We start from the raw sequence: 22400 nt of genomic DNA on the forward strand, positions 1-22400 counted from the left end.
CTCACCTGGGTATAGAGGCCTTTGGGCTTCACCCGGTGCTGAGTCTCTCAGCAGCAGGCCCAATTCTCTGCCCCAAGGCAAAGTCCTAAGTTCCCTTTCCTGCACAGATTCCCAGTGTCTGAATTCTTGTTTCACTGTCTAATAGAGGTTGGAGGAGGGGTTGTGGAGGCACTCCCTTAGCTGCCTGGCTACAGATGTGTCAAAAACTCAATCTGCAGGTACAGACCTGAGGTAGGGACCGTGGGGCCTGTCTGGCACTGGCAGTGGTTTTTATGTAAAACATGACCTGGTGCTAGTTTTCAAGTCTAAGGTCTGAATTTAATTCTTCCCTCTTCGCATCTCTCCCCTCAGTAGGCTACTTGGAGCTGGGGGAGGGACTGTACAAGTAACTCTACTTCCAGCTTTTTTTAAGCATCTTTTCTTATTGTACTAAAAGCAACTCCGTGGGTTCTCGCCCGGCTTCCATACTCTTGTGAAGATGACTTGGTACATGAGTAGCTGTTCACATGTTGCATCTGTGGGGACATGGTCACTGCAGTGTCTTAGTTGCCATCTTGCTCTACTTCTCAATATTTTGGGGGGAAATTTTTTGAGTTTTGTTTTGTGGCTTACATATAGTCTTTCCTACAGAATGTTCCATATGCTGATGAGAAGAGCATGTATTTTACACCTGTTTGATAAAGCATTCTGTAAATATCTTAGGTCCAACTTTTTTTGTCTGGATGATTTGTCCATTGATGAAAATAGGATGTTGGTTTCCCCAACTATTAATGTATAATAAGAGTCTATTTCTCCTTTTAGATTTAATAATGTTTGCTTTATGCAGTTGAGACCTCCAGCATTTAATTTAATTGCATATATATTTACAGTAATCCTTTCCTTTTGTTGAGTTGATCCCTTTATCACTACATAGTAACCTTTGTCTCTTTTGACAATTTTCAGCTTGAAATTGATTTTACCTGATGAAAACATACCTACTCCTGTATGCTTTGTTTTCCATTTATGTTATATATTTTTTTCACTCTTTCTCTTTTAGCTCGTGTGTTTCTTTACTGGCAAAGTGAGTTTCTTGTGCAGTATATTTTTGAACCTTGGATTTCATCTATTCATCCAGTCGATATCTTTTACCTGGAATATTTATGTGCTAACATCCAAGGTTATTACTGATGACATATCCCTGTCACTTTGTCAATTTTTTTCTGGTTGCTTTTTATATGCTTTGTTCCTATCTTCCTCTTTTGCTGCTGATATTCATGTTTTTATGTGTTTTTTTTTTTTGTATTGATAGGTTTGAATCTCTTTCTCTTTTTTTGTATCTGCTATATAAATGAGTATTTTACTTTTACATGTTTTCATTGTGGTAATTATGATCCTTTTATTTCTAGCATAGCATTCTCTTAAGCATTTTGTGAGAGATTGATCTGGTGATGAAGAATTCCCTTAGTTTTTGCTCATCATGAGAAGGTTTTATTTCTCCTTCATTTCTTAAAGATAGCATTGCTGGATGTAGTGTTTTTGGTTCGCAATTGTTTTCTTTCAGAACGTTGAGTTTACCATCTCATTCCATTTTCCTGACCTTTAAGTTTCAACTGAGAAGTCTGATGTGAGTCTAGTGATGATTCTCATATATGTGATTTGATATTTTCCCCATGTTGTCTTGAGAATTATCTCTTTGTCTTGAATTTTTAGCAGTTTTATTATAATTTGTCTCATAGAGGATATTTTTCTGTAAAATCTGTTAGTGGTCCTCCGATCCTCCTGAAACTGTGTGTCTAAATATTTCCTAAAATTTGGAAAGCTTTCTGCAATTATTTCATGGCAATTTTTTTCTGCCAAATACATCTTTTGAATCTATCAACAGCATTGAGGTCACTGAAATATACATCTACAGTATTATATAGCACATACCACACTTTGAATATAGCTTCATTCATTGAAGGATAAATTGTAAACAAAAATGATCTAATATAGGCATTTTTGCATAGATGCATTTAAATTATTAAAGGAAAGAAAGGACACATAATACATGTTATTTTTAAGAGAACCTGCATTTCAGGAGCCTGTGTTGCGGCATGATGGGTCAAGCTGCACCATGCAATGGTATCATTCTATATGGGCACCAATTAAACTCCTAGCTGCTCCACTTCTGATCCAGCTCCCTGATAATATGCCTGGGAAAGCAGAAGAAGATGGCACAAGGGCTTGGGACTCTGCACCCACGTAAGAGACCCAAAATAGTTCCTGGATCCTGGTTTCAGTCTGGCGTAGCCTTGGCCATTGCAGTCATTAGGGAAATGAACCAGCAGATGGAAGACTGATCTCTTTCTCTCACTCACTTTCTCTCTCTCTTTCCCTTTCTCTCTGTAGCTCTGCCATTCAAATAAATAAAATAAAGCTTTTTATTTAAAAAAGGAATACCTGCATTCCTACATTTATAGCATAGAAAATTTATATGGAAACTTTATATGAAAGTTTATACGAAAAATTTATACTGCCAAACATATGGAATCAACCAGATGTCCATCAACTTTTTTATATTTTATATAAGTTATACAAGTTTCATATATTGCATTTATACTGTTTTAAGAACATAGTGGCACTTCACCCTCACCTTCCCTCCCACCCATGCTGCAACCCTTCCTCTCTCTCCCTCTCAGATTTCCACTCTTAATTTTTACAGTGATCTATTTTCAGTGCACTTAATGTTCATATAGTTAACTGTACCCTAGGTAAAAGAGTTCAACAAATAGTAGGAAGAGAAAAAAAAAAAACCACTGGTCTTCAATGAAAGAAAGAAGGGCTGTAAACAATCACTTAATCTCAAAATATCTATTTTACTCCAATACATTATAATTCAGGTACTCTATTAGTTACCTCAGATCAGGGAAAACATGACATCATTTTTTGGGACTGGCTTATTTCACTAAATGTAATGGTTCCCAGTTGCAACCATCTTGTTGCAAAAGACAGGACTTCATTTTATATTCACAGCTGAGTAGTACTCTATAGTGTATATATACCATAATCTCTTTACCTAGTTAACAGTTGATGGATATCTGAGTTGATCTTAGCTATTGTGAATTGTGCTGCAATGATCATGGGGGTACAGCTAACACTTTCATATACTGATTTCATTTGGTTTGGGTAAATTCCCAGGAGTGGGATGGCTGAATCAAATGGTAGGTCTATATTCAGGTTTCTGATATATCTCCATACTATCTTCGACAGTGGCTGCACCAGTTTACATTCCCACCAACAGTGTACTAGGATACCTTTTTCCCAACATCCTCACCAACATTTGTCATTTCTTAATTTATGTATGTCGGCCATTCTAACTGGAGTGAGGTGAAACCTCACTATGGTTTTGATTTGCATTTTCCTGATGTCTAGTGATCCTGAGCATTTTCTCAAGTGTCTGTTGGTCATTTGAATTTCCTCTCTTGGAAAAATGCCTGTTCAAGTCCTTTGCTCATTTCTTAACTGGATTGTTTATTTTGTTGTCGTTGATTTTTTTGAGCTTTTTATAGATTCTGGATGTTAACCTTTTATCATTTGTGTTGTTCGCAAATATTTTCTCCATTCTGTCAGTTGCCTCTTCACTTTGCTGAGTGTTTCCTTTGCAGTGCAGAAGTTTCTCAGCTTGATGCAATCCCACTTGACAATTTTGGCTTTGATTTCTTGTGCTTCTGAGGTATTTTCCAAGAAGTCTTTGACTATGCCAATGTCTTGCAGAGTTACCTAATGTTCTGTAATGATTTGATGGTATTTGGGTCTTTGATCCATTTTGAGTGGATTTTTGTGTAAGGTGCAGGTAAGAGTCTAGTTTCATACTTCTGCACATAGAGATCCAGTTTCCACTGCACTATTTGTTAAAGAGACTCTCCTCACTTCGGGGATTGATTTTAGCTCTTTTGTCAAAGGTAAGTTGGTACTAGACACGTGGATTGATTTTTGGAGTTTCTATTCTGAGCCATTGGTCTACAAGTCTGTTTTTGTGCCAGTACCAAGCTGTTTTGAATATAACTTCCCTGTAGTATGTCTTGAAATAAGATATTGTGATGCCTCTGGCTTCGTTTTTGTTGTATAAGATTGATTTAGCTATTCAGAGTCTCTTGTGTTTCCATGTGAATTCTAGCATCATTTTTTCTAGGTCATCAAAGAACGCCATTGGTATTTTGATTGGGATTGCATTGGATCTGTAAATACTTTTGGTAGTATGAACATTTTGATTATGTTGATTCTTCCAATCTATGAACATGGAAGATTTTTCCATTTTTAAATTTTTCTTTAATTTCTTTATTTAGTGTTTTACAATTTTCATCATAGAGATCTTTGACATCCATGCTTAAATTTATTCCAAGGTATTGGATTCTTTTGGGGGCTATTGTGAATGGGACTGATCTTATCTCAGTCATAACCTTGTCTGTGTATACAAAGGCTATTTATTTTTCTTTGTTGATTTTATATCCTGCCATTTTACCAAATTCTTTATGAGTTCCAATCATCTCTCAGTGGAGTTTTTTTGGATCCTACATATAAAGTATCATATAATCTGCAAATAGGGACAGTTCAATTTCCTCCTTTCCAATTTGTATCCCTTTGGTTCCTTTTCTTGTCTAATGGCTCTGGCTAAAACTTCCAGGACTATATTGAATAGCAATGGTGAGAATGGGCATCCTTGTCTGGTTCCAGATCTTAGGGGGAAGGCTTCCAGCTTTTCCCCATTCAATAGGATGCTGGCCATGAGTTTGTCATAGATTGCCTTGATTGTGTTGAGGAATGTTCTTCTATACCCAATTTGCTTAAGATTTTCATCATGAAAGGATGTTGTATTTTATCAAATGCTTTCTCTGCATCTATTGAGATAACCATATGGGTTTTTTGTGCAATTTGTTAATGTAATGTATCATATTTATTGATTCTGAATGTTGAAACATCCCTGCATACCAGGGATAAATCCCACTGGGCCTGAGTGAATAATCTTTCAGATGTGACTGGCTAATATTTTGTTTAGGATTATTTTGTGTATGTTAATCAGGGATATTGGTCTATAATTCTCTCTCTGTGTGTTGCATCTTTTTTTGGCTTAAGGATTACAGTGGTGCATGTTTCATAGAAGGAGTTTGGGAGGATTACCTCCCTTTATTGTTTTGAATAGGTTGAGAAAACTGGAATTAGTTGTTCTTTAAATGTCTGGTAGAATTCAGCAGTGAAGCTGAATTCCGAGGCTTTTCTTTGTTGGGAGGGTATTTACTACTGATTCATTTCTGTCTTGGTTATTGGTCTGTTTAGTTTTTCTATGTCTTTATGACTCAATTTTAGTAGATTATGTGTGTCTAGGAATCTATCCATTTCTTCTAGGGTTCTCAGTTTTAATTCCTGATGATTCGTTTTATTTCTGTGGTATCTGTTGTTACATTTCCTTTTTCATCTCTGATTTCATTGATTTGGGCTTTCTCCCTATTTTTTTTTTTTTTGCTTAATTACACCAATGGTGCATCAATTTTTTTTTGAAAAACCAGCTTTAATTTCACCACTTTTTTATATTTCTTGTTTCAGTTTTGTTATTTCTTCTCTAATTTTAATTATTTCTTTCCTCCTACTAATTTGGGGTTTTGTATGTTGTTGTTCTTCTAGGTCCTTGAGATGCATTGATAGATCATTTATTTGGTACCTTTCCAATTTTTCCATGTAAGCACCAATTGCTATAAACTTCCCTGTTAACACTGTTTTTGCTGTATCCCATAAACTGTGAAATGATGCATTATATCCATTTGTTCCCAGAAGTTTTTTGATTTCTTCTATGACCCACTCTTCATTCAGGAGCAAGTTGTTCAGTCTCCATGTATTTCCATGTGATTTAGAGATTCTTGAGTTATTGATTTCTGGTTTTATTCCATTGTTCTCAGAGAAGATGCATGGTATTATTTCAATTTTTTTTAATTTGTTGAGACTTGCTTTATGACGTAGTCACACCTTCCTTTTGAATTGATCCCTTAATCATTACATGGTATCTTTCTTTATCTCTTTTAACAGTTTTTGTGTTAAAGTCTAATTTTGTCTGATATTAGGACAGCTACACTGGCTCTTTTTTGGTTTCTGTTAGCATGGAATATCTTTTTCCATCATTTCACTTTCAGTCTGCACATATCTATGTCGATGAGATGTGTTTCTGGTAGGCAGCAAATAGATGGGTCTTGTTTTTCAATCCATTCATCCAGTCTGTATCTTTTAACTCGAGAGTTGGGGCCATTTATATTCAAGGGGACTATTGATAAGTAATTACTTGACCCTGCCATTTTCCCATAAAGATTCCTATTGTCCTACTGTTTACTTTGGATTTCTTTTGTACTTTTACTGGGGGATTTTCTGTCTTCTCATTTTTTCATAGTGATAACTATCTTTCTGTGTCTCTGTATGTAGCACATCCTTAAGCACCTTTTGCAAGGCTGGACAAGTGACAACAAATTCTTTCAATTTCTGTTTGTTATGGAAGGTCTTCATTTCACCTTCATTCATAAGTAAGAGCTTTGCAGGGTACAGTATTCTGGGTTGACATTTTTTCTTCTTTTAAGACTTGGACTATAACTCAGCATTCCCTTCTAGCCTGTAGGGTTTCTGATGAAAGTTCTGCTGTGGGTCTAATTGGTAATATTCTGAAAGTAATCTGGCATTTTTCTCATGCGTATTTTAGAATCTTTCCTTTATGTTTCACTGTGGAAAGCTTGACTACAGTGTGTCGTGGTGAAGATCTTTTCTGGTCATGTCTGTTAGGAGTTCTATGTGCTGCCTCTATTTGTTGTCTTTCTCTAAATTGGGGAATTTTTATGTAATTATTTCACTAAATAGGCCTTCTAGTCCATTCTCTCTTTGCACACCTTCAGGAACTCATGCTCATATGTTAGGTTGTTTGATAGTACCCCATAAATCCCCAACATTGATTTTTTTAACTTTTATTTAATAAATATAAATTTCCAAACTACAGCTTTTGGATTACAGTGGCTTTTTCCCCTCCATAACTTCCCACCCACCTGCAACCCTCCCATCTCCCGCTCCCTCTCCCATTCCATTCACATCAAGATTCATTTTCAATTATCTTTATATACAGAAGATCAATTTAGTATATAATAAGTAAAGATTTCAACAGTTTGCACCCACACAGAAACACAAAGTGTAAAGTACTGTTTGAGTACTAGTTATAGCATTAATTCACATTGTACAACACATTAAGGACATGGGAAGTATGTGCACAGTGACCCCTGTCCAACATTGATTTTAAATTTTATATTTTATTCTTGATTTTTTTTTGGTCTGACTGTAAGATTTCCAAAGATTATCTTCTAGTTCAGATATTCTTTCTTCTGCCTTGCCAAGTCTGCTGTTAAGGCTTTGCACCACATTTTTATTTGCTCTATCGAGTTCTTCATTTCTAATATTTCATTTTGATTTCTCTTTAAAATTCAATTCCAAGGAAAAATTTTCATTCATGTCACATATAGTTTTATTTAGTTTGTGGATTTGCTTCTGATTGCTTTTGAATAATCCTAGGATTAATTTTTTGAATTCCATTTCTGGCATTTCATCAATCTCTTCATATTGACGTTCTAGTATTGAAATGTTGTTGTGTTCCTTTGAGGAAATCATGGTGTCTTCCTTATTCTTGATACTTGAATTTCTACACTTATTTTCAGGCATTTGTGGAGTTAATTGTTGTATTTTTTTTTTCCTCTGATGGCTTTTATCTTTCAGCTGTGCTCTGTGGTTTAGTGGAATGTCTGTACTTTCAATGAACACCAAGAGGTATGTGGTGGTTGTATCCAGGGAGCTCTGGTTGGTGCTGTAGTGTGGAATGAGTATCCACGGTAACACCCAAGTTGGAAGTGGTAGCTCTCCTCTTATTGACAGAAGGGGGTAGGGGAGATGGTCACTCTGTTGTGATCACCCCCTTGCCTCATCTCTTTCAAGCTGAGAAATGCCTGGGTGTTAGTCCCCAGTGTGTTCAACACTCATCTGCATGAATGACCTGTGCAGTCCTCACTGTGAACATGGTTCCAGCTGCAGTGAGCTGCCCCGGCAACCAAGAAGTTCCAAGAGTGTGGCTGTGCACTCAGAGCTTGTCCAGAACCCCAGCTTCACCCTGCCCTCCTCATGCAGTCACAGTGTTTTCACAATCTCAGCACCCAGGGCTCCCATGGTCAAGGAGTACAAGAGAGTCCACTCTGCTCCACTAGCCTGCCATGTCCACAGAGAGACTAAGGGGTTCCCAGAGCTACTGCCAGTGTGTGTTTCACCCAAGCGGATGGAATCCAACCCCCCTAGGCAGACTCAAAGTCAGTAGGGAATGTGGATTTTTTTCCCTCTGGTAAAATCCCTGGATCGCAAGCATGCACAGTACCCACTGGATGCAGCCCTACTCCTTTCACAATCGTGCTGGGCTGGTACAAGAGCCCAGTGGGCGGCACTTCCCTTTGGTTGGGATGGCTCCCTCTCTCCACCTGTTGCCAGGTTGGCACAGCAGAGCCAGTGTTGTTGCCCCATTGACAAGGTGGGGACAGTCCAACTGACTCAAACTGCTGTAGTTGCCCCTTCTGACAGACCCCACAAGTTGCTGGGTGCACACAGAAGAGCTGCAACAGTTGCTGCCTGTTTCTGTCCAAATTGGCACTAGCCTTTTCACAGCTATCTACGGGGCTGGTGAAGAGAGGGAGGAGGGGAGAGATAGATGTGCCGCTTTGCCCTCCTCCTCAGGGTGAGCAGTCACCCAGCACCCCTGAGGGTTCTGGACAGTGCAGTCCACTAGACCCTCCCTCCAGCTGTATCAACAGTGTCTCCAGCCAGTGCAGCCTGACCTCACCTTGCTCAGCGCAGCAGGCTGTGGGGTCGTTTGCTGTGTTCTATGCTCGTTGCTGTGAGTCTGTGCCTTCCACTCAGGTTGAGGCCATTTCCACTGCGTTCACAGGACCTCCTGCTGCAGTTTTCCCTGCAACTTTCCCCTGAGTGCACCTTCTGCTATGTTCACGTAGTCTAGATTAGACCTTCCTGTTGCTATTCCTCCATCTTGCCTTCTGATGTCCATCACCTTATGACTGGGTAAAAAAAATGTGGAATATATACATGATGGAATATTACTCAGCCATAAAAAAGAAAGAAATTTTGACATTTGCAACAAAATGGATGGAACTGGAGATCATTATCAAAAGTAAAATAAGCAAGATGCAGAAAGACAAATACAATGTTTCCTCTTAAATGCAGAATTTAATACAAGAAGAGTGTAAAAATGGTGTGGGTTGTTATATTATTTGGTATATATAGATAATTATAAATATTGTTTGCACTTAATTATACCATCTATGTGACAATATACCTCTTTCTCAGACATGAATCTCATATTTTGTGACATTAGTATTCCTGAATTCAAGAATATATAGTACATATGTGTATGTATGTTATATCTACATATGAAGTGAATATGGCAAAGTATTAAAAATTGTTAATTCTTAAAATTAAAAAATATATTGAAAAATATATATGACAATCTTATGCAGAAGTAGGAACACTTACTAATTTACTTATTTTACAAATTAGAAAACAAATTTAAACCTAGTTTGCTGTATGTTGCCCAAACTTTCATTACTATTTAATGCAGTATTGAAACTCATGCTCAGAGCTCTTGATTTGAGGTCCAGTATTAATTTTACAATAAAACACAATCATCATCATACCAGTCATTATATTTTCCATTACAAACTTTTGGTCAGGTTAATAGTGGCAAAATTGTTATACTAACTTAGTTTTTTTCTTAATTTAGCGATTTCTTTTTTTTTTTTTTTTTTTGACAGGCAGAGTGGACAGTGAGAGAGAGAGACAGAGAGAAAGGTCTTCCTTTGCCATTGGTTCACCCTCCAATGGCCGCTGCTGCTGGCACGCTGCGGCCGGCACACCGCGCTGATCCAATGGCAGGAGCCAGGAGCCAGGTGCTTTTCCTGGTCTCCCATGGGGTGCAGGGCCCAAGCACCTGGGCCATCCTCCACTGCACTCCCTGGCCACAGCAGAGAGCTGGCCTGGAAGAGGGGCAACCGGGACAGAATCCGGCGCCCCAACCGGGACTAGAACCCGGTGTGCCGGCGCCGCTAGGTGGAGGATTAGCCTAGTGAGCCGCGGCACCGGCCAATTTAGCTATTTCTTAAAACACACAATTGTTTGTGTGCCTGTGACTTACAGAAGGCCTCTGAAATCATTACATAATAAAAGGAAAGAATTTATATAAAAGAAGAAGAAAAATTACTTTAAGAAACAGAAAACAATACCAAAGTCTTGTGGATAGTCCCCATATAATTAAACAAAGCATGGACTCCAAATAAAGCACAAGAAATAATTAAAAGAGATCAAATGATATATGATAAGGTATTGAGAAAAGATACCAAAAAATCTGGTAAAACTCTGGGGGATAAAAAAATAACAAAACTTGAATGAAATCCAAATTTCACGCAGTAATAATAGAATAGATGTCTCTAAAATCTGTTAATTGAATGAAGAATCCATTTGAGAAAATAATAGCGAATACAAATAGAAAATAAAATACAAGAAGAAAATACAGGCAGTAAGCTGTAGTATGGATATCAGACAATGGAGCTCTACCACATATGGATAATTAAATATCTTAAGTTAGCAAACCAAAGTAAAAAGAATTGTAACTATTGTAAACCACTGATACAGATTTTGAGACACAGGGTAATCAATGGTGAGTATTGTGATTACAGAATAGAAAGTAAATATTGTTGTAACATTGAAAATATAAAAAGGAATAAGGAAGAAAAATCAGTTGGCTGGAAGGAGAAGAAGAAATAAAAGAACAGTTATTTTCTCATGACTAATCTTTTGGTAGTTGGAAATAAAAAATAATTGACATTTTTTAAATTAATGATAAATTTCAAAACTCTTGTTTTGTAAATCACCTCTGAATACTTTATAGGCAGTACTCATCACTAAGGAGTTACCAAAATTCCATGGAAAACCAACCTAGTAGGCTGTAGAGTCACAAAGGACAAAATGGGTGAATTGTGCAAGTGGAGCAACTATAGATGGATAATAAGTAATAAAAATAAACCTCTACATTGATCTGCTCAGGGAGTAAGGAAACAGGAACTCTTACATAACGTTACTACAAGTATAAATTTGTCTAATCAACTTGGCATTATATATCTCCATTTAAAATATCCATATGCCTCATCCCAGAAATTCCATTAAGAATTTATCCTAGAAAATTCACGTATGAATGTACAATGATTTTTCCACAGGATTGTTCAAATCAGCACTATTTGAAATTTGAAACAATAATCTAAATATCCATCATTAGGGATTTGCTTAAATGTTATCATGGAAACCCTTTCAATTAAATCCTTTGTGATTGTTAAAAACAATCCAAAAATCATCAAGTTGTAAATTTTAAAGAATGCACTTTATTGTATGCATATTATACCTCAATAAAGTTTTTTTTTTTTTTTTTTTTGACAGGCAGAGTGGACAGTGAGAGAGAGAGACAGAGAGAAAGGTCTTCCTTTGCCGTTGGTTCACCCTCCAATGGCCGCCGCGGTGGGCGCGCTGTGGCCGGCGCACCGCACTGATCCGAAGCTGGGAGCCAGGTGCTTCTGGTCTCCCATGGGGTGCAGGGCCCAAGCACTTAGGCCATCCTCCACTGCACTCCTGGGCCACAGCAGAGAGTTTATTTTTTAAAGTGAATGGCAGAAATTTTTAAGTAATGACATAGAAAGATGCCTATGATGTGTTGCTAAGGGAAAAATTATGCTGTAGACCAGTGTGTTTATTGTGCTGCCATGTATGTGAGTTATTTATGTATTTATTTATGTGATTATGTGAGTGAACTTATACTTAGAGAAGATCTAAACAGTATCACCAAACACTCAATAGAAGTAATCTCAAGAAATTAAAATAAAGGAAATTGTAGAACTTCATATATTTTACTTTAAATGATTCTGTAGGATTTTATTGTGTGTGTGTGTGTGCGTGTGCGTGTGTGTGTAGTGAGGAGCTCTGTGTTTTTGTTTTTGTTTTTTTTTTTAAGATACTGGTGTCAACTAAGTCATTTCCTTCCTCAGTTCCAGTGTCTCGCCCTGTCCTCACCCTCAAGGCTCCCAGGACGAAGGCTGTGGTGGGGGATGTGGTGGAGCTGCACTGTGAGGCTATAAGAGGTTCCCCCCCAATCCTGTATAGATTTTATCAAGAGAATATCATCTTGTGGAGCATCTCAGCCTCCAATGGAGGAGGCGCATCCTTCAGCCTCTCCCTGACTGCAGAACATTCTGGAAACTATTCCTGTGAGGCTGACAATGGCCCAAGGACTCAGCACAGTGACACAGTGTCACTCAGTGTCACAGGTAAGTTGATCTTTCTAACTAGCAGCACAAGGAACAGATCATCTCACCCACTTTCCCCAGTAGCCAGGACTGGAGCTCAGTTTTCTCAGCCATTTAATATATGATGTTGCAACATGCCTTCTGCCAACATGATTTCTAACTGCGAGTCTGGGATTCTACATGTTCAGGAACTTGCACTTCATTCACTGTACCCTTCCACACCAAAATTCCCCCAACAAAAGATGAAAAGTTTTCCAAACACAAGCTGTAACCTGGTCAGCAGTTAACAGTAAGAAAGCTTTGAAGCTCATTGTGTCTCACCTCAGAAGATAGTTGGCCACAGTTTTCTCTGTCAATCATTAAAAAGCCAAACATTCCTATACTGACACTCAAATTTCTCTCTAGTTTCTCCTGCTACTGTCCCAGGGTGGTTTGAGGTCCCCACCCAGGAATATGATTCTCCTGCCTTCTTACATGCACTTGTTCCATTAAGCAATAGCCCTGTCTCCCACATTCCCTGGTCACTGGCTGACCTCCTGGTCATGCCCACTTTCTTTTTTTTTTTTTTTTTTTTTTGGACAGGCAGAGTGGACAGTGAGAGAGAGACAGAGAGAAAGGTCTTCCTTTGCCGTTGGTTCACCCTCCAATGGCCGCCGGCGTGCTGCAGCCGGCGCACTGCCCTGATCCAATGGCAGGAGCCAGGTGCTTATCCTGGTCTCCCACGGGGTGCAGGGCCCAAGCACTTGGGCCATCCTCCACTGCACTCCCTGGCCACAGCAGAGAGCTGGCCTGGAAGAGGGGCAACCGGGACAGAATCCGGTGCCCTGACTGGAACTAGAACCCGGTGTGCCAGCGCCACAAGGTGGAGGATTAGCCTAGTGAGCCGCGGCACCGGCCTGTCATGCCCACTTTCAATGAAGACTTTAGCATCTCACTGTCTTCCTCGCTACCAGACATTCTGTCATCATCTCATGACTTGGATTTCCACATGTATGTCTCATTCAACACCATGCCCTGCCTTCCTCTTCGCATCAGTTACCTCTCCCACAAACACACACTACTCCATCTCCAAAATGAGTTTTAAGCACCTGTTATCTGACTACAATCTCCTATCCCTCTATGTTCTTCGACTCCTACTATCACTTTTTTTCATATCTCAATAGAACTCCCAGTTTATTACAACTTCTATATCCTCCCTAATCCATCAGACAATAACACTGTCAACTCCTACAACCAAACTAAGATCTATCTCTGTATCCATTTATTAGTTCTTGCCTATCCTTCCTGAGGTATGTAGGGGAGAACTCCACCCTTCATGTCACGTGAACATCTCCATCTGATCCCTAGATTCCATACTTTAATGCATTCTCAGAAATTCTACGACCTGCTATCCCTTTATCTCTGGCCCCCAACATCTCTTTCTTTGTAGCTACTTTCCATTGACATTTAACATGATATAGCTCTCCCCATCTAGGAAAAATTCCTCACTTAATCCCACTTATGCCTCCACCTCCTGCTCCACCATACCTAAACTTCCAGAAATACCTTTCCAGGCTTGCTCCATTTCTTCATTACTCACTAGATCCCAATACACTAGGTTCTTCTGACCTCTTTACCAAAATGGTTCTCATAGAGGCTACCCATGATCTCCATGGCTGTAAATCCAATGGCCATTTTCCATCACTCATCTTGCTTGATCTCGTAAAAATACTCCATACTGCTTAGCATTCCTTCCTTCTGGAAACCCTCCCTTCCTTGACTTCAGTCAATTCCATCCTATTGTGGTTCTTCTTTCTCCAGCCACTCCCTCTCAGTCCTTTTTACTGCTTCCTCCTGTTACAGACATCTTTAAGCACCAGCATCTTCCAGAACGTTGATCTGTACACACTTATCTACATTTTCTCTGGACAATCCTGAAAACATCATCTATAAATGGTCTGGACATCTATGAATAATTATACCTAAACTACTATCTCTAAATGGGACCCCTTATCTGCACATACTTCACTTCCATTCAAATATCTCAAAAGCTCATCACCTGAGTTTCTCTAAAACTGAACTCCTGACTTTCTCTTCTTTTTGTGACAGACACCTCTCCTCATTCAGACAGCACAAGACAGAAACGTAGGAGTCTTCTTTGACATTTCTCTCCCTCACTCCTCATACTCAGTTATTCATTAGTTGTTTTTGCTTCCTAAATATTTCTTGGATCTTTTTCTCTCTCTATCACTGCTATCCCAGTCAAATCCACCATTATTTCCAATTATTGCAATGCCACCTAACTGCCCACTATTCTTCAGTCCCAGTGAAGTCCATTTTGCAATACAAGGTCAGATGGTCTTTTAAAAGGACAAATTGGGTCACCTTACACCCCGGTATAAGTTGACTTACGACTTTCCATTGCTCTGTGAAGACAGATCAAAATCCTCAGCATGGCCAATGAAACTTTACCTAGCTCTCCTGCCTCCTATTTTACGACCCTATTCAGACTTTTCTACTGCTGCTGCCACCTTGCTTCAGTAGTTCATAGGGGCCAGTCTTCCTACTTTAGGGCCCTTGCATGTACTGGATCCCTCTTCACGTGGGGATTAATTTCAAATGTCACTTCATGAGGACACCTCCCCTGACTGACATATACTAGGTCAAATTCCAGTATTATACAATCCATTGCATCCTGTCCTTTGTTTTTATTAATTAGAAACATTTTTAAAGATTTATGTATTTATTTGAAAGGCAGAGTTACAGAGAGGCAGAGAGAGAGAGAGAGAGAGAGAGAGAGGTCTTCCATCCTCTGATTCACTCCCCAGAGAGCTATAACAGCCGGAGCCATGCCAATCCAAAGCCAGGAGCCAGGAGCTTCTTCTTGGTCTCCCATGTAAGGGCAGGGGCCCAAGGACTTGGGCCACCTTCTACTGCTTTCCCAGGCCATGGCAGAGAGCTGGATAGGCAGAGGAGCAGCCGGGACTAGAACCAGCGCCCATATGGGATGCCAGCACTGCAGGTGGTGGCTTTATCCACTACGCTACAGCGCCAGCCCCAATTAGCAACAGTTTAATTTTATGTTTGTATCTTTAATTGCTTCCTATCAGCAATTAATTTTTTTAATATTTATTTATTTATTTGAAAGACAGTTACAGAGAGACGTAGAGCCAGAAAGAGAGAGAGGATCTTCCATTCTGCTGGCTCACTCCCCAAATGACTTCAATGGCCAGAGCTGTGCTGATCCAAAGCCAGGAGCCATGAGCTTCCTCCAGGTCTTCCATGTGGGTACAGGGGCCAAAGGACTTGGACCATCTTCCACTTCTTTCCCAGGCCATAGCAGAGAGCTGAATCAGAAGTGAAGCAGCCAGGAATCAAACCACTGCCCATATGGGATGCCGGCACTGCATCCCACTGGGGCGTTAACCCACTGCGCCACAGCTCGGGCCCGCATCATCCCTTTTAGACTGTAAGCTCTATGAGGGCAGAGACTACATCTTTCTCACCATTGCATCTCCATCAGAGTCCTGTTACTTACTGATTATTCAATTAATATTTGATGAATGAACATAAGAATGAGCAAATAGATTGATCACTACTCATTCTCTAGTGGGCTTCATTTCTGAATCACGTCCCCAGCTATGTTAGCTATGAATCTCTCCTATTCCCGGTTTCCTTTTGCACTGATTTCTCCTTTTCCCCAGTTGTCCTTGGACTTCTCATAGGCCTAAGTTTCCGTTTAATCTTTGTTTTCAGACTCCTCAAATACACCTGAGTTTGTATATCCCAAAGTGTGTGTTTGTGTGTGTGTGTATCATTGCACTTAAGTTATTATTTCCTGAAACCTTAAAAAGTTATACCTTAGTTCTGAGTAATGTCACAAGATTCTTAAGGACCAAGAAAAATGGTTTTGTTCTGCTTGAAATGTATTTAATCGGGAGGAATATATTCCAGCAAAAGGAACTGACAATCGTTTTCCCTCCTTCAGTTCCAGTGTCTCGCCCTGTCCTCACCCTCAGGGCTCCGAGGGCCCAGGCTGTGGTGGGGGATGTGGTGGAGTTGCACTGTGAGGCCCACAGAGGCTCTCCCCCAATCCTGTACTTGTTTTATCATGAGGACGTCACCTTGGGAAACAGCTCAGCCCCCTCTGGAGGAGGAGCATCCTTCAACCTCTCCCTGACTGCAGAACATTCTGGAAACTACTCCTGTGAGGCCAACAATACAGTAGGAGCCCAGCAGAGTGAGATGGTGACACTCAAAGTCACAGGTAAGATGGCCCTGCCCACCAGCAGCACAGCCAAGAACTGACTGTGTCTTCTCTTCCCATCAGTTGAAAAGGGAGACACAGGGCTCTCCAGGGTTATTTGCTGGCATAGCAGCTCACATCTTTCATGCCTACAGTATAGAAAGTCTGGGGTCCTTCCTATGGTAGCTTTAAGGAACCCAGACTTCCACGGCTCAACAGGCTAATCCTCCGCCTAGCGGCGCCGGCACACCGGGTTCTAGTCCCGGTCGGGGCACCGGATTCTGTCCCGGTTGCCCCTCTTCCAGGCCAGCTTTCTGCTATGGCCCGGGAGGGCAGTGGAGGATGGCCCAAGTACTTGGGCCCTGCACCCCATGGGAGACCAGGAGAAGCACCTGGCTCCTGCCATCGGATCAGCGCGGTGCGCCGGCCGCAGCGCGCCAGCCGCGGCGGCCATTGGAGGGTGAACCAATGGCAAAGGAAGACCTTTCTCTCTGTCTCTCTCTCTCTCACTATCCACTCTGCCCCACAGGTCACATAGTCTTGAATATGATCCAATCTCGATAAAAATGCGAAGACTTTTCTAGAACATAGGCTACATCCTTTTTTTATTATTTGAAAGAAAACAGACAGGCAGACAGGGGATCTCTCATCTGTTTCTTCATCCCCCAATATCCACAGATAGCTTGGGCTAGGCCAGGTGGAAGCTAGGAGACTGGAACTCAATCCAGATCTCTCACGTGGGTAGCAGGGACTCAAGTACTTGAGTAATCACTTGCTGCCTCCAGAGTGTGCGTTAGTAGGAAGCTGGAATTGAAAGCAGTCAGAACTGAATCCCAGGCACTCCAATGGGGAAATCAGGCATCCCAAGATTAGCTGCTGCACCAAGTGCCCGTCCTAGACTATATTCTGATCTGAAATTATGATCCAGAAAAGAAATCAGAGAATTCTGAGTATAAGTTGCTGACTAAATCACTCCTTGTCTGGGTTCTTCTCTCATTGACTCCCAATAAGCCTCTACTCTCAAGGTTCTTTCATTACCAGGAAAATAAGCATTCCTTACATTTCCACAATAAAGTCTCTTGTTAATATTAGCTGTGTTATAGCCTTCCAGAAGAGAGACCCAGTGATCCTTAAAGCAAGAGACGCAAGTTACCAAGGCAGAGAAGGGGAGATCAGAATGGTATAGAATGGAAACAGTCACCTATCAATCAAATTCTCAAAGGTGTTCTTTATTCTCTTGCCATGAAGGGTAATAGCCAACACAAAATGCTTCTTGTGAGCTTTGCCTTTCTTTGGTGCTGGCCCTCTACAAAGCCAGATCTCGAAAATTTGTTTGGAGAGACCCGTATATAGCAAAACTCTGCCTAAGGCTATTAAGTTGAAGATTCTAAACCTGGCTCTGAAGATAAATAGTTGTATGACCTTATATTGACTTAAATTTCCTCACTCAAAGAATGGAAAAATCAGACAAGATAGAAGTCATGGTCATCCTCTGCTCTAGAATTCTGTGATTTGGGCAGACAGAGAATATGAGCATGCAGTCTCAAATGTTCCTGGAAGTAAATGGGCAAAAGGATAAGTTGGTTGTCCCTGCTCCTGAGTACATCCCAGAGATCATGCAATGATATGCAAACACTCTGAGTAACATAAGCAAAGTATAGACTCTTATTCTTAGTGCCCTCTTGGGCCTATGTTTATCCCAGGAATAAAGACAAACTTAAATGAGCAGGTTGATTCAAGAATGCTAGCCCAGGATCCAGAATCTCACCAAGGTGACCAGTGTGGCCATTTCTGTGGCATACAGAAGGTGACATGATTTCTGATTTGATTCTTCCCATTCAGCTAGCTCATTCTTCTTCCCTCATCAGCAACATCTGCTTCTGCCAATTTTCCTGAGACTCACAGGAACTATTGTCACATACATTTCACACTTACCTCTTAGATTCCCCCATACAGGCACGTGCCAGTGACCAAGTACTGCTTCCTCTCTCCCTACAACAATAAACCAGCACATCATAGCTTCTACACACTACATCCATGATCTTCTGCTCACCTCCCTTCTTTGTTTCTATGATTTCCTTGTGAAAATGTATGTTGTTTCTAATGCTACTGTTATCACAACTGAAATGCTTATTGAGCAGCCTGGATGGATGAATTGTGTTTGAGCTCTGGAACTACAACATGACTCCTGGAGAATAAGAACCATCGGGAAAAAAGGACATCTCTCATTATCATGTTTAGCAACGTCACTATCATCAACACTCTGGGTCCTCATCAAGTGGCGGGCCCTGGGCTTACTGCTTGACAATCGATGTCTCATTTAATCAGTAACCTATTCCTCTGAGGGTTCCCAGTTTTCAGAAGAGGAAACTGAAGCATAGAGAGATGAAGTAGCTCTCAGTCGCAAGCAGCAATGGTAAATCCAGATTGAAGCATAGCCCTATCCAACTCTCAACATTAAACTGTGTCACCACATTCCTTCATCCTTCATGGCTATATTTTAACAAAACATTTTAGCCTTTAATAATTTATTATTCTGAAATAATACATAAATCTTGATGATAAAGTTTCAAATGGTATAAAAGAGACAATGTTAAAAAAAATAAATGTGTATGCACAGGCACTGTGGCACAGTGTATTAAGCAGACACTTACAATGCTGGCATCCCCACATCAGAACTCTGGTTTAAGTCACAGTTACTCCACTTCCGATTTATCTCCCTGCTAATGCATCTGAGAAAGCAGCAGAAGATGGCCCAAGTACTTGGACCTCTGAGAAAGCAGCAGAAGATGGCCCAAGTACTTGGACCTCTGCCACCTACATAGGAAACTCGGATGGAGTTCCAGACTCCTGATTTTGGCCTGGCCAGCCCTGGATGTTGTGGTCATTTAGGAGTGAACCAGTAGAGGAAAGATGTATCCCTTGTATTTCTCTCTGTCTCTCTGTCTCTCTCTCTCTGTCTGTCTCTCTCTACCTTTAAAATAAATAAAACAAATCTTCTAAAAATATAAAATAAATAAAAATCTCTTTTACCTGTTGATGTACCCTTGATATCCATATACTTCCCAAACCCCAGACATGACCACTGTTAACTGTTTCATGTATATTCTTCTATAAATAGTCTACAAACATAAAGGCACAGAATTGTTATTACAAAACTAGAATATTACACAATTTGCAGTTGTCTCTTAAAACTAAATCTTTCCTTTAGTTTAAAAGTACAACTTGGATAGCTTTCTTATTTCATTACCTTGTCTAGTTTTTGTTGTTGTTGTTGTCATTTAAAAGGCTATAATTGAAATCCTTTCAAAATATCTTAGCATATTTTATGCCACCATCTCTAAAGGTGATGAACCTAGAAGTAGACTTAGCAGGTCAAAGTTTATGCACATTTTAAATTAGGTAAATATTGCCAAATCGCCATTCAAGGCAAGGTCTTATATTTGCATTCCTACTTACAGCAAGATGCCTGATAATCTACAATCTCATCAGTGATATATGAGTCTAATTAAGCTTTGCCAGTGTGATGGATGGGAAAAGAATAGTACCTTATGGTTGCTGAATATATTGAATATATTTCATTTGCATTAAAGATGAGACTCTTTCTTTCTATGCATTTTTAGTTATTTGAGGTTTTCAGTGATTCATATGCTTTTACACTCTTCTATTGGGTACTTTTTGTACTTCAACAGCTATTTACAGATCAAGGTAACTAATTTTGTCTATCACTTGTATTCCACTCTAGTTTCCAACACTGAGATCTTTTTCGTTTTGCTTGTAATACATATTTTTCCTTTGTGAATATGTTAAAAGTAGAAATTATGGTGTACTTTTTGTCTTCCTCAGTTCCAGTGTCTCGCCCTGTCCTCGCCCTCAGGGTCCTTAGGGCCCAGGTTGTGGTGGGGGACGTGGTGGAGCTGCACTGTGAGACCCCAAGAGGCTCTCCCCCAATCCTGTACCGGTTTTATCACGAGGATGTCACCCTGGGAAACAGCTCAGCCCCCTCTGGAGGAGGAGCCGCCTTCAACCTCTCCCTGACCACAGAACATTCTGGAAACTACTCCTGTGAGGCTGACAATGGCGTGGGGGCCCAGCGCAGTGAGGTGGTGACACTCTCCATCTCAGGTAAGTTTCTTATGCTCGGCCACAGATGTGGACAAACAGAACCTCCAAGGAAACTGGAAATGCACACGATGCCGGAGGAGAGTTCTTCCCAGGGGCAGCAGGCAGAGCTGCTGGCTCTCCAGACTGTTTCTGAAGTGTTTCCAAAGCAATGGTTCTCGAGAAGGAAGACGAGGGCAAAGGACAATCCTGAATTCAGAGCTCATCAACCAGCTCATCTTTCCCCACTGACCACAGCCCCTCCTGCCCATCAGCCACACCCAGACAGAGATGAGCTCACGCAGAAAGATGGGGGCCACTTCCTGTGCCACACAGCATCCTCTCAGCCCCAGATCCATGGTCACCTAAGGTTATGTTCTCTCCCAGGCCCAGTCATCAGCTTCAGGGGCGAGAGGTATTCATGCCTCTCCCTCTGGCTTATGCATTGGGTCTCCTCCTCAGGGCTGACTGAGAACAGAAGTGGTCCTGTTGCCACAGGAGTCACCGGGGCACTGCTCAGCATAGCTGGTCTCGCTGCAGGGGCCCTGCTGTTCCATTGCTGGCTCTCAAGAAAAACAGGTACGCAACTCCCTGCATATCTCTGTCTGAACCCATGCCCTACCTAACTCCATTCCTATCTCCATTCTCCTCCCCTTCCATCCCATGCTCCTGCCCCTCCCCTTCTGGGTCCCTGAGAATTCCTTCTTATGGAATGTAAAGTTGCCAAAACAACCCTGTTAAGTGGAAGATGCCCTGCTGAAATGTAGTGTATCCAACCTTGTAAACTGCAGCATCTCCCTTGCTACCCTCCCAAGACTCCCAAACAATGGAAAGAGGAGGGAATGACAGAGAAATAAAAGTGAAAACAGAGAGCAAATGGGGTTGGGTAACTTACTAATTTTTTTAAATGTATGAAATTTTTATAGCTAATCAAGTCTATTTTGCTGCTTTCAGCCATCAGTTATTATCCTTTAAAACTCCAGGTTGAAGGATTATGGTCTGTGGACTCCCCTTCCACATTATAATTATGCCCTCTGGAGGGCAGGGCCCATGGTTTTGTCCAATCAGCTACCTCCCTTGAACCTAGCAAAGAAAGTTCAGGTTTCTGTGACAGCAACTCCTGGCACTTTCTAGGTGAGACTCCTGGGAGGTTTGCACCTGGAAAGGATCTCCTTTTCATGAATCCAATGCTCATCTGCTTTCTTTTTCAGAGAGAAAACCTGCCCCTAATCCCTCCAGGTAAGACAGGGCTGTATTCCTGGGTTGTTAATGAAATGGAATTGAATCGATTATCACCAAGAACACAGTTTCTGCTGCAGGTTGCTAGGTGGGTTCCATCCACTTCGTGTTGTCACTGCCCTTGGGGATACCTCAAGAAAATGACCAGGACTTTTTACCCACCCCCATAGCCATTGAGGCCTTCTCCTCATATCAAGTGTTAGTTGCTTTTTCCTTTATCAACTCACCTCCTTGTACCATTGTTGCCTTGGCTGATTGAGTGACCACTATGACCATTGAATCCATCCATGTCTTGAGATGATTTAGCTTAATCAGCCTGGAAAGCTCTAGACTTGGTCAATCCAATTAACATCTCTTCTAATGACAGCCAGAAGGAGAAAGTTAAATCCTTGTACATACAGAAAGGGCATTCTGGCAGCAAAATGTTGTGCCTATGAAGAAGGGGCCTCCATCTTGGATCT

The 22400-nt window shown here is 40.8% G+C and overlaps 1 protein-coding gene across 3 annotated transcripts in view; it reads left to right on the forward strand.

Annotated features, from left to right (window-relative positions):
- Positions 1-22400, forward strand: part of FCRL5 (Fc receptor like 5) — a 50616-nt gene that overhangs the window by 23190 nt on the left and 5026 nt on the right. For all 3 annotated transcript variants that reach the window (XM_089299775.1, XM_008264266.5, XM_089299776.1), the window contains 5 exons: positions 12117-12395; positions 16342-16620; positions 20446-20724; positions 21163-21279; positions 21912-21939. In XM_089299775.1, the coding sequence (XP_089155901.1) occupies positions 12117-12395; positions 16342-16620; positions 20446-20724; positions 21163-21279; positions 21912-21939 (982 nt within the window). The remainder of the gene's footprint in view (positions 1-12116; positions 12396-16341; positions 16621-20445; positions 20725-21162; positions 21280-21911; positions 21940-22400) is intronic.

Source organism: Oryctolagus cuniculus, chromosome 7 (genome assembly GCF_051225735.1).
Source record: "Oryctolagus cuniculus isolate XC-2025 breed Fujian yellow rabbit chromosome 7, ASM5122573v1, whole genome shotgun sequence".
NCBI classification, from domain to species: domain Eukaryota; kingdom Metazoa; phylum Chordata; class Mammalia; order Lagomorpha; family Leporidae; genus Oryctolagus; species Oryctolagus cuniculus.